The sequence below is a fragment of the Cottoperca gobio genome, chromosome 22, assembly GCF_900634415.1.
Source record: "Cottoperca gobio chromosome 22, fCotGob3.1, whole genome shotgun sequence".
Lineage (NCBI taxonomy): Eukaryota > Metazoa > Chordata > Actinopteri > Perciformes > Bovichtidae > Cottoperca > Cottoperca gobio.
In genome coordinates, this window is record NC_041376.1 from 19,471,795 (window position 1) to 19,484,866 (window position 13,072).

At 39.8% G+C, this 13,072-nt stretch overlaps 1 protein-coding gene across 5 annotated transcripts in view; it reads left to right on the forward strand.

Annotated features, from left to right (window-relative positions):
• The first annotated feature begins 3,849 nt into the window (after positions 1-3,849).
• Positions 3,850-13,072, forward strand: part of ccdc88c (coiled-coil domain containing 88C) — a 58,353-nt gene continuing 49,130 nt past the window's right edge. For 2 of the 5 annotated variants that reach the window (XM_029460428.1, XM_029460429.1), the window contains exons 1-3: positions 4,695-5,293; positions 6,664-6,776; positions 9,475-9,583. In XM_029460428.1, coding sequence (XP_029316288.1) covers positions 5,234-5,293; positions 6,664-6,776; positions 9,475-9,583 — 282 coding nt within the window. In that variant the 5' untranslated portion in view covers positions 4,695-5,233. The other 3 variants (XM_029460425.1, XM_029460427.1, XM_029460426.1) reach the window with 3 other exon arrangements.

The window sequence follows — 13,072 nt, forward strand, 5'->3', positions numbered from 1 at the left end:
CGCTATTGAAGCATCCTGGGCATCCATAACACCTCAGCAATGCCACAGGCTGATTGCCTCCATGCCACGCCGCATTGATGCAGTAATCCGTGCAAAAGGATTCCCAACCAAGTACTGAGTGCATTAATGGACATTTTCAAATGTTTGATTTTGTTTTGCTGTTATAAATCTTTTTTTTTACTTGGTCTGAGGAACTATTCTAATTTTTTGAGATAGGATTTTTGAGTTTTCTTAAGCTGTAAGCCATAATCAGCAATATTAAAATAATAAAAGGCTTGCAATATTTCAGTTGATTTGTAATGAATCCAGAATGCATGACATTTTTGTTTTTTTAATTGCATTACAGAAAATAAAGAACTTTATCACAATATTCTAATTTTCTGAGACAGTCCTGTATCCGTATGACAAAAACGTATGCTGGCGTATATGCAAATTTGTCAGAGTCCAAATACGTCCAACTTTTCATCGGATCGGATCGGAAAAGTGAACGCATACAGATACGCATGTCTAACCTATTGATAGAGTATCACTTACTTATACAAAATGTATCAGACAAATGCCCAACGAATGCATAAGATATACAAAAATATGGCGTATACAAAATATCGGCAACACGCTGGTTTACGTAGATATAAGGTAAGGTATAAGTAGTATTCGTTAAGAGCAGGCGGTGTTATGCTGGGGTGCGTTGTTGAACGCTGATGTTTTGAGCATGTTCAAAATTACCGGACGTACCCGACATGTGCTTCATAAGATATGAAGACGTTACGTTACGTTAGACATACGTGAATACGGAATACGGAGTTGAATACTTACCTACGTGAATACAGTACGTGAATACTTACCTACGTAAATACGTTAGAGGTACGTTAGATATAGGCTATGTCCTATTCATAACTTATGTTAAACTTATCCCTGACGATGGAGTAACTTATTAAACGTGTTTCTACAGTACAGCTAGCGTTCAGCTAGCGTTTTGGGAGCTAATTGGGGTTTGAATATAGTATATAGGATCCCTGTGAGTAGCTCATCCTCACTTCTTCACAGCATGTCTTGATGAATACATCAACCCATCATCAGAGAGCATGGAGGATGCTGAGAGGCTGTGACAAGAATACATTCTAGCCGTTCTCCAGCATCAGCATGACGTGAACCAAATGGTCAGACGCTCTGATACGTTTTGTATAAGTAAGTGATACACTATCAATGTTTGACATACGTATAATAATTTGTTATGTATACGTTATATATATACGTCAGATATAACACGACTGTGGAAAAGTTGGACGTATTTGGACTCTGACAAATTTTGAGTTACTTTTCATATACGCCAGCATGTTTCTGCCATACGGAACTGTGTCAGGGCCGTACGTCCGGCGTGTTCGGCGTATCGTCTGCGTCCTTCAAACGATCACAACTTACCCTTAATTTATATCAACGTATTGCCAATATTTCGTATACGCCAGCATACGTTTCTGTCATACGGATATGTGTGACAGGGCCTTAAGTGAGAAACACCAAGGGCACAATCAATAAAAGCCGCTTGTCTCTGAGACCGGTCTCTTAAGAGAGCTCCAGCCAGCTCACAGTGGGTCTGTGAGTGCGACTGGCGACTGGCGAGCTAGCGAGCCCCATAGGTACTAGCTTTCTGTTGTGACAGTTTGCGGAGCTTCTCGACTCTGAAAACATTACAGCAAATTCATCATCAATTTTTGTAAAGCTGCTAATATTTGAGAGCAGTTTATTTATTCTCTCAAGTGAATTTAATGATGAAATACAAAACTGTAAAGCACGTGCCGCTGTTCAGACCAAGTAGCCTACCTTCAGATTGATTCGCTCTTCAGTTAAATACTACTAGCACTGCAAAGCTTACATTTTTTTGTCATGTCATCATGGCGAAATGTGGTCCCAGAGACACCTACTGTAGCAAGAACTACCACAGAAGTGGTTTGTGGGCAGATTTTGTGACTACAATAACATGCGACTGTACAAGATGCAAGACAAAACTTTACAGATGAAGGTGAAGATGAGTGCGGTACGAGAAAGGTCACCATAAGTTGGGGTGTTAGAAGGGGGAAAGGGGCTATTGCCTCCCTTCACTTTACGCCCCTGGTACGATTTGGCATTATGACTGGTGTGACCCCATCACAACATGGTCTCTGGTTCTTAATGTTGCGTGTCGTCCCCTCTGCTTTCTACTATCCAGTAAAGGCACAAAAAAAGGCCAAAACATAATTTAAAAGAAGGAAGAAAGACATTTTTAAACAGTTGATTGAAGGATACACAAAAACTATTACTCCTACTAGTTTTATTACATTATAGGATTGGAGGTTTCACCCGCCTTCCTCAGTGTGAAATAACTAATAGCTTTGAAAAAGTAGCCTACATTTCACAGTAGCTTCCACAAAGCACTCATTTAGGTGGTACTAAAAACAGAACCAGGTTCCAGGGATTATGCACAACTTGTCCTAATGAAAAACCATAAAAGAGCGAGTTGAGTACCATGCAGTGGAAACACGGCAATATCCTAATACTGAGTCTTTCAGGTATGATACTCAGTAACGTGAGCAAGCCACACGGGGGCGCTGTTCTGCAGATTAATGCTGCCATGTGTGATCTCTAAAGTAATGTCCACTGCCATGCTTCAGTATACTCTCCAAGATCCACCACTTGAGCAAAACAAATTGTTTCCATAAAAAAATTACTTTGTTTTGCTCAAAGGAAATAAACTTGCCCCTTTGATTTTGACACTTTTGTGTTGGCTACATGTTTGGTCTGGTTCTGGACATGAAACTGGTAAACTTGCTTGTTTCCTGTCTGATCATGCCAAATCAAAAGCAAACTCTGGATTTTAGCAGAGACTGATTTCTACAGGTCTGATCCACCCTTTACTTCTCCAAATGTAATGCTGTCAGACTGAGATCAGCAGCAAAACATCTCACCACTACTTTCCTATTACATTTCTTCTGTCAGTAAACTGGACTAATATGTTAACTTAAATGTTTTACTTTACAGGGTAACCTTTGGCCCTCATAAAGACGTCAAGACTTTATAAAAAGTACAATTTCCACATAGAAGTCAGTTGTCATCAGTTACTGCTACTTTACATTTGGCCTTTGTGTCCTTTTGATTTCCTTTTCAACCTGTTTGAGGAGCAGTCAGGGATCAGGCCAACCAACCCTGTCTGTGTTAACTTAAAGGGAAAATATCCCTTAAAAACTCAACACTGTTAAGGTTTACTAGAAGTGGTCCTCCGAAGTGAGACAGGGTTGGTTATGTTGAATATGTTCTTCATTTTTTTAATTATTATTCTTAATCTCTCTTTTTATTTTTATTTTGTCAAATAAAGTAAATGGCAGCGTCATTAAAAACAAAAACAAAACAACTTTTGCCAGGTGGCTCGTGATATTTTGATGTTTTATTTTTTTATTCTCATATGGTCAAACATTTTTTAAATATTTATCTTACAGCAACATATACACATTAACGACAAGAATCAATGGGTGCTCTGGTAACTCAGAGCAGAGCCTGTAACGTTAAGTCTGAGTCCCTGCCGCAGCATCCCGGTTTCAAGTCCGATATAGGGCTGTTAGTTTGTTTCTCACAAAATCAAAACAAAAATCAGAAATGCCACAAAAATATATTTTTTTAAGTATATACTTTAAATTGTGTACATCTAGTAGATTACAAGTACATTAACCTTTGTGAAACATTTTCAAGGCATTTTGTTCTTCTTGCTATGATAATGATGTAGACATTCTTCCACGAAAAGCACAGGTGTAGCAAATAACTTAAATGAAGGCTGCATTCCACTTACATGTCCCTGTTCCAGGGTCCTGCTATGGGCACGTTGGCTTACATTTTAATGGAACTGAGCTATATTAATGTTAGTAGTAACACCTGTGCTTTTACTTTTATGACAAACAAAATGTCTACTGTGTAAAAGGTCTGTTGTCCATGCACTGCCAAGTGTTATTAATTCATAGCCTGACTGTGCTTGCTAAATGTTTAGGTGATGTTAGCCTGTTAATTAGGGAACCACATATCTGGTAAGCAAACTGTGACTGCGTTTTTGTCTTGTTAAAAAAATATCAGTAACTATATATTGGCTGATAAACATATACAAAAATAGTTCCTTTACAAGATGGAATTACAACTTAGCTAACTAGCTAACACAAGAAAAATACGAACACCAAATGAAACAGTAATTATTATGGCAGTATAGGAAAGTATATATTGTACATTCTCTTCCAATATTTACTTTACTGACACTAATACAATGATACAGTCATGGTTTGTAATGTTTTTTTTTATAATGTGCTATAGGAAACTCTGTTCTATAAAGACTAATAATAATTCATTATAAAAAGTAAACCTTATAAAACCATTCATTTTAACATTACTTAATTAGACTCACGCACTACTTTACGTAACTGAATAAATCCACACATTCTAACCCTAACCCTAACTCCTTCAGGACGCTCACTATCTTGTTTCGTCTAAGGTCTTTGGCTGGTGATAGACGGTGGTGACGTCAGACTCAGAAAAAACTGACTTTAATTGGTTGATTTAAGGCAAAAGGGCGGAGACCGCACTTCTTGCAGCAGCGGATTGGTCGGTCGTCATGTCAGTCAATCTTCCCTTCCTCTGGTCGCAGTCAGGTTGATGGAGAGAAAGAGAGGATAGAGGTAAAGAGCGGTAAAGAGAAGTGGTTGAGATACAGCAAGAAACGGAAATAACTCTTTTAACTTGTTCGGTTTTCCGTGTCGTACATTTGACTTTTCTCTACTTTGTTCACTTTTCTTAACTTATTTCACGGCCGTTTCGTCGCTTTACGGTCAGAGTCTTGTATCCTTGGCAACATGAACAACTGTGCTGAGAAGTTTGGATCAAGTGTTACACCTTCAGCCGGATATTAAATTGGATATTTACCCACTAAACTAACGGAACTGACTCTGGTGTGCATATGGGCGTTTGTGGAAGTATTTCGAACAGTTTTTATTTATATTTAACCGTTTTCATTTTAAACCCAGTGTTTAGGGAAACGGGACAGCGCGAGACAATAGTGGTGTGAGAGAGAGCTCGTGCAGGGGGGGATCGATGCCTCGCGGGGGCTTTGTTCTGTCCTGTGTGGTGACCTGCCGCGAGCCTACTGCAGATATCGACTGATTGACCGGTGGATTTATGATTAGTTGGTGATTGATAAACGGACTCAGAAGCCTTTGGAACAACCATGGACGTGACTCTGTCCGAGTTACTGGCCACTTTCATGGAGTCACCGCTGGTGGTGTGGGTGAGTGAGAGCAACACGCACACACAGACACGGTTGTGCGATGATGCAAACGAGTTGTTGACCTCTGTCTCTGTTTTACTTTCTCTCTTTACTTTCTCTCAGTTTGGGCAGATTTATTTACGAGAACTACCAGACTATAGTAGAGATACACAACGTTGCCCGCTAATGTACCATTCTGCAGTAGTTTGCTGTCTTGCACTAGTTACCCATTGATTGACACTGTCCACACCGTTACATTACAGTACCAGGGAACCTTTTTAAAGCCTCAGATTAAGTGATCTATTGGGAGATATTGCTTGGTGTCTCTGGGACTTTCCAAGTTTAGATCTTATCCTATCTGTCACATAGAAAAATGTAATATATAACCAATGGAAACTAAATCCAGAGTAAGGTAGCATCAGTTTACCCAACTGCAAACACTGAAATGTGTGTTTTGCACACCGTATTTTTTATTCATATGTTCATTTACAGGCATATGTAAGGACAATAAACACACATTTGTTTTATAGCGTTTCTCTGTGTCGTGAAATGTTCTTAACAACATTAAAAGAAAACAAAAACAGAGACATGAAGGATTAAATATATTCATTCCGTAATAGACCTTGCTATAGATATAAGTGTCTTCAGAGTTTACCAATTTTAATCTTCCTGCTGGCCAATATGGCCCCCAGGCTATTACAACCCACAGAACAGTCAACAGGTTATTAGGTTATCAAAATATATTATTAACTCTTGTTTTGCATTCCGTTGACCTGAACGGTCAGTTTTCCCCATCTCTGTTGAACACAGACAAACACAATTACACATGGAAACTGACTAGTTACTATCTGTTTCTGATTACCTTTTTTATTTATTTGCAAGGTAATTGAAATGAGTGTTTCTGTAAATGAAAGAGTAGCGCTTGCTCCAGTGGTGTTGCTCAGTGACCAGCAGCAGATCACACTGGGGTTGTACTGGGCAGCTTCCAGCTGTGTCACTGTGTGAGCGTGAGCAGGGCCTTCCTCAAAAAGAGAGCATTACTCTCCCCCACAAACTCAACTCTACAAACCCCCCCACAAAATTAGGGGTGTCCCGAATACTATTTTCTGGGATGTGGAGCTTTGGTTTTAGTCAACAACAGTTCTGAAACGCGTGTCTTTTGGTTTTATGAAAGGCATTTTATAGTATTCTGACTGCTGTGAGTGAGAGGGATGACAGGGGCCCAAGATGGTGTATATTTCCACATTTTAACAGTGCAATTTAAAAAGTATAAATATAGTACAACAATGTGTTAATAACTGGGTTATTAATAAAAACAAATTGCAAAAAACATTGTATGTTCAGTTTTTATTTCTGGGTGCGATGTAGTTAACTTCTTTCTCTGTCTCTAGGTGCGGACGTTGGGTCCTTTGGGTTCATGTGATGACGTAGGCTCAGAGGAGCAGGTCAACATGTTCATGGAGCTGGTGAACGGCGTCTTCCTGCACAAGATCATGACACACATGTAGGTAACACCGTACAGAGCGAGAGCTCAACATTTTGTTTGCATGAGTCAGTAAAAGAAGTTATTTGGTGTGTATTTTAATGTGTCTGGACTGGGTATATGAACGGTAAGTGAGTTAATCCAGTGTTTCCTGTGTGTGTCTGTGTAAGTGTTTGTGCGACCACATCCTGACTTGCTGGTTTCAGGTTGTAAACGTCACAGCCAGATGTGCTGCTGAAGTCTGCATCAAGAAATACAGTACAGTGTAAGAGAGAGCATCATTAACAGTCCCTTTAGAACTCAGCTGCTGTCACTTTGCACTTTGGCTCAGGAATTGCACAGCTGCAGACAGGTAGTACAGGTAGTAGAGGTAGTAGACAGGTAGAATGTGGTGCAACCATTCTCAACAGATTCAGTTTATGCATATTTACCACCTGGATCTCCAGATATAACAAATCAAAAAGCTGGAAAGAGAATCAGTCACAACCAGGTGATGCAACAACGACTTACATAAGACATTAATTCAGAATGTAAATGTCAGACAGCAGAAAGACTGATGTTTCTCTTCCTATAAATATGTTATCACAATATCCAGTTTTTGTAAGTATGACAAAAAAAATACAAACTTGTGGTAATTAAGTGGTAACTATGGCACTGAGGAATAAGATATATCAGACTTGGGATACCCACACTTGTGAGTAAGATGCATTCATTGTTGTTTTTGCTCTTTTCATGGGATTTGTTGACAATAAAAGATATAGACTATCTATGATGGGATCACATCGGCTGCGGCACCAAATCGGGCCAGGGCCGTAAAGTGGGTGGCCACCAAAGCCATCTCCACTTCTGGTACCCTTGCTCGGACCACACCCATCTTTGAACTAAGACTTAATTTTGGTCTCAACTGCACACTTTTGTGATGCCACATCGGGCAAGGGGTGTAAAGTGGGGGCATAAAGTGTGTGTGTGTGTGTGTGTGTGTGTCGGCAGGGAGACCCCTTGGACCCACTTGATCGGACTATTTTCAAACTCTACTTTCATTTTAATCTCAACTGCGTATCTGTAAAGTTTTGGGACTGCATCTTGCATGGTTGCGATGCGATCTCTCCACAGACAGTCAGACACATGGAAAAGTACTCAAAACAGCTTCTTTGGTAGTTCCCGCTACAGAAGGTGTCTCCAGGAGCACATTTTGCAATGATGACACACAGACTCACAAGCATATTGTTTTCAGCTTGTGAAAAACAAGCTAGTAAATATTTTTGGACTTGGATTTTTTTCCTGGATTGGACAGACACGTTCGGACTACAGGACACTAATACTGTCCACACTGATAATAATGAAGCATACCTACTTGTGTGGAATCTAAATATTTTCCAATCCAGACCACATGTTCATATGTCAGTTATTGTCTTCAGAAACAATGATAATCATGCTATTGTTCTCCACACACTGAATGTAGGTTGGGCTAACGGGGGGGTAATGGGGGAGGGTGATTAGGACTTGGTAGGGGTTTATGGGAAAGTGGGTTACTGAGGAGGAGGCCAGGGTCAGGGAGCCATGAGGAACATTACAGGAAAGCCGGTCCGAGAAGCAGTAAGCTGTTATATCAGTCAGTCCTATTATTCCCTTTAACCTTTCTAAATATTAATTCTGAGCTGTGGCAAAAATTGACTGGGAATAGAATTAGAAAAGGATACATTTCTTCAGTCACTGAAGAGAGGGGAGATGGCATTTAAAATGGACGTGGTGAAAGAAGTAAACGTTTCAGTTTAAGTGTAACTTCTGGTGCACTGAATAAAGAGTCAATTTACTTAAAGCTCAGAGTGAAGTTTACATATCAGTTAAAGTGAAAGAGCTGAAATTTAAATTGTGTAAGTGATAAACTGAGTTGGAAGTCCTGAAAGGCATCAGTGCAACTTTAAGTATACTGAAGTAAAAAGATTGAAATTCTGGATGACATAGAAGCACTGAAAGCAATTGGATTACATTGAGTATTATAATTTGTGTGAAATTGTGGAAGAAGTTTTTCCTTTTTGTCCAAAGGTGAAAAACTTATGCCTGAAAGTGAAAGTGTTATTTGAAGTGTACGTTTTGTCAGGGTTGAGGGGTCAGTTTAAATATAAGTGCAGAGTAAAGTTGAAGAAAGTGCTGAAAGAAGTGTAACCACTGAACCAGATGAAATATTGATTAAAGAATAATAAATGAAAGTGGAACTGACATTTAAAGTGGAAGAGATACAATCGGGTAAATATCAGTCTATAAACCTATTATTGTTCAAACCTGTCTGAGCTAAAATTTGCAATTGATTGTGTGCATCTTTAATAGACTTATTAGCAGATTCAGTCTTTTTAGCTTAATTTCAGTGAGCAAAATACATTTCCCAGGAGCTCAGATGGTAAGGATTCCATCTTAATGCTGGCAAGCAAAATTGTTTTCTGTTTTCAAGCCTCTGTTTATGAAGAGTTATTTCCATTAGGCATCAAACTGACGCCATGACAGTAGGTCAGCCAGACAGTGTAACACACCCCCTGTTCAAATGCAAATCAGTCTGGCACAGGCTGATGTGTGTTGATGTGAGCATAAATCGTGCTCTAACACCATAGTTACCCTGCACTTGGGATGTGTGTGTGTGTGTCTGTGTGTAATATGATCTTTGTCTTAAGTAGCAACAAGTAACGTCAATCTAAGCGCTCCTGTGTTGTGTGTGTCTCCATAGTGACCCCAGCCCAACCAATACGAGGCTGAACAAGAATGTGAACAATGATGTGTCGCTTCGCCTTCACAACCTGACTGTTCTCACCAGACACATCAGGACGTACTACCAGGTATGCACACACAAGAGGAATAGTGTGCTGCAGGTTGCAGACTATGGCAACATTCATGGGTCAAACTGCACTACAGCAGATAAGCAGCTGTCCAGATGTTTTATTTTTTTAATTTCATCCATGCAAAAACTATTTTCTTTACCAATATTAATGAATATTATTTGCTTATCCCTTGAACTATTCCTTGGTTTGAGTTTCTGTCTGTCTTTCTGTTAGAAAATACAGCTGTTATTATATCCTCAGCTGATTTACTTTGCCTAACGGGTTCAGTGTGTGTGTTTGTTGAGTTTGTCGTCATTGACATGTGTGTCTTCTGGTGTGTGCAATTTAGATTGGATGTTAAGAATATGAACAGGCCCTGCAGACACACATTCATATTTAAGCATCTTTGTGTATCTAGAAAAGCGCTGTATAAATTAAATGTATTATTATTATTATTATTATTATTATTATTATTATTATTATTATTATTACATTCCTGAAAGTAACACAGTATGGCCAGATCATTGAAAACAAATGTCATGCTAATGTCGATCTCAGTGTGGGGCATTTAGATACTTTGATATAACATTCAGTGTTTCCCCTACCATTGTCTTGGGGGGGGGGGGGCTGCTTTTCACATTGAACATATAATATAAAATGCTACACTCCTATTCTTTTTTTATTTTCTATATGTTTGTAGCTTGCTCCTTATGAAGGAATGCTGTGTTCAGCTTGGATTTACGGCGATTACAGTACAATGATATGTTTAATATTGGATGTTTTCACAGTGGAAAAAAAGAGTATCCCCAGAAACAGCCTAAACGGAAGCATAATATAACAGTCGCACATTGGACAAATATCTTAGAAATAAAGCTCATACTTAAAAGATTTGGGGGAAGTATAACCAAACTGCCAGCCTCTATTTTCCCCACATCAACAGAAGGAGCACTGAATGACTTAGATTACTGACTGACGGGCATACAAATTCTAATTTCTTCCTTGAATTTGTGAATAATGTCTTTTAAAATGAGGGGTTTCCCAGACCCCTGGCACACGTTTATATAATCCAGAAAGGGTTTCCATACTATATCAAAGTATCTTATTATTTAAAAGTATAAATTTAACAATTTTTTCCACAAAGAAATGCTATAGCCGTATTGAATTTCACACTTTCACAAACTTCTTATTGTGTTACACACTACTTCACATGACCTTCTAGTTGTCCTAGACCAGGGCTATTCAACTTCATTAGCAAGTGGGCCAAATAGGAAAATCACTGGGAGATGCTTAATGAAAGATGCTCTCATCAATACAAGATATTACCACTTTTACTTTTACACAGAAGTCTGCATCAGGCTTGATGGAAAACGGGTCACGAGTAAACTGCAATACCTCAATGGGAATGCTGAAGCCTTGGAATCTCTCTGTAAAGTTCTCAGTCAATTTTGTCATGAAGTCTGTCATGACTGGTGTTATGTTTCCAGGTGATGTGCTCATAAATGCAGTGTTGTGGAAGTGCAGCAGTTTTGTTGTCATTAGGTCTGTTTTTAAGATCGTTAGCTTTGTCTTGAAGGCACAAAGTCTTTCAACCAAATCAGCAATAGACTTTTCGCGCCCCTGCAGTTCAAAATTCAAAGTGTTCAAGTGTCCAAAAATGTCACACAGAAAGTAGACTTCTGCCATAAACTGTTCATCCAACATGCGCTCCAAGAGGTTTGTAGCTCGTTTGTGTTTACACGTGCGAAGGAAAGACACAATCTCCTGGCGGAGTTCACAGAAACGGTCCAGGACTTTTCCTTTGCTGAGCCATCGGACATCGTTATGGACGCGTAAGTCCGTGTGTTCAGCAAACATGTCAGCAAGCAACGGCGATGTTGTAGGCTGAAGGTTGAGCGAATGAAGTTCACAATGCTCATGACAGTGTCCATGGGAATTTTCAAATCACCACTGAGCTTTTCACACAACACAGATTGATGAATAATACAGTGTAAATACTGCATATGTGGGGCTATGGCTGATAGACGCGCCACCAGCCCCTGCACTCTACCTATCATAGCTGGAGCGCCATCAGTAACCAACAGGCACACTTTTTGTAAATCCAGTTCACGTTCATTAAAAAACGAGACTATTTTTAGAAAAATAACCTCACCTGTAGTGTGTCCCTCCAATGGAATAAGTCCCAGACGTTCTTCCCTAAAGCGCACACCATCGAAAAACCTCACATAGATGCATAGCTGGGCCATGTCAGTGCAGTCAGTTGATTCGTCCACAGCGATTGATATGAACTCCACTTTACAAAGGTTTTCCAAAAGCTTCCCCGACACATCCTTTGCAAGTAGTTCCACTCACGAAGTGTTGTTGTGTCTAAGAGAGGCACTTTTTTTAATGGCTGAAATAACGCTGTCCTTTACTTTTTGGTCAACAACCACTTCATCAATGACCGCAAGCATGCAATCTTTAATGGTTTCCACGTCAGTGAAGAGCGTCTTGTGTCTGGTTAGTGTGCAGGCTACACGCAGGGATGCTATCTCTCTTGTTCCGTGCAAAAGCGACCAAAAGCCATTCAAATGATTCTAGCAGTCCCTGTACTTTCCTTCTCCGTTCCTGTGAGTCCACGGGAAAACTGGCAGAAAACGAGCCGTGACTTGACATGTAGTGCCTCTTCACCTTGTATTCCTTCATCACAGAAATACATTCGTTGCACAATAAACACACCAGTTTTTTACTTGGTGCGGCTGGCAAAGTAAATAAATATTTTTCAGTCCATTCGCTCTGGAATTGCTGATTTTCACAATCAACTTTATGTTTCTTTGGCTTGGAGAGAGACATCTTAAAGCATTAGCTTACCTAGCTAAAGTAAGAGAGTGACTTTCTCTATATCCCGCCAACCTGGTGTGCAACGTGATCTTGACTGAGCCAATGGCAGGTGCGGACAGAGTGTGTTTTTTCCTCCACACGGACAAAACGGACGGCACTCCTTCAAATGAATGGAAAAACCTGCATTTTCGCAGCATCGCCAAATTTGGTGTGAATCAGGCCTTAGTTTTATTTATGCTATACATGCCAGCCATATTTGGAGGCAACCTCTTGCGGGCCAGAAAATAGTTCAGAAGGGCCGTATTCGGCCCGCAGGCCGCTAGTTGAATAGGCTTATCCTAGAAAAAGTGTATATATTCCAGAAAAGGTTTCAATATTTTATCAAAGTATCTTACTACATGCAAGCAATACACTCCCATCACTGTGGGGTTTGAGCTCACAGGAAGTTTGTGTGTATCAACAGGACATGACTGCACGCTGTGTGTGTGTGTGTGTGTGTGTGTGTGCACACACGCACAGAGGATTCATGTCTCTGACCAAGTTGCAGTGATTAGCTTTGAGAGGATGGTCAGTCACATTACATCATGAGCATGGCATCAGTACACATGCACAAACTAAAGACAGCACACACATTTGTCATTTTTTGGAGAAAATTAAATTGTACTAATGAAAGTCATTACAATGTATAAT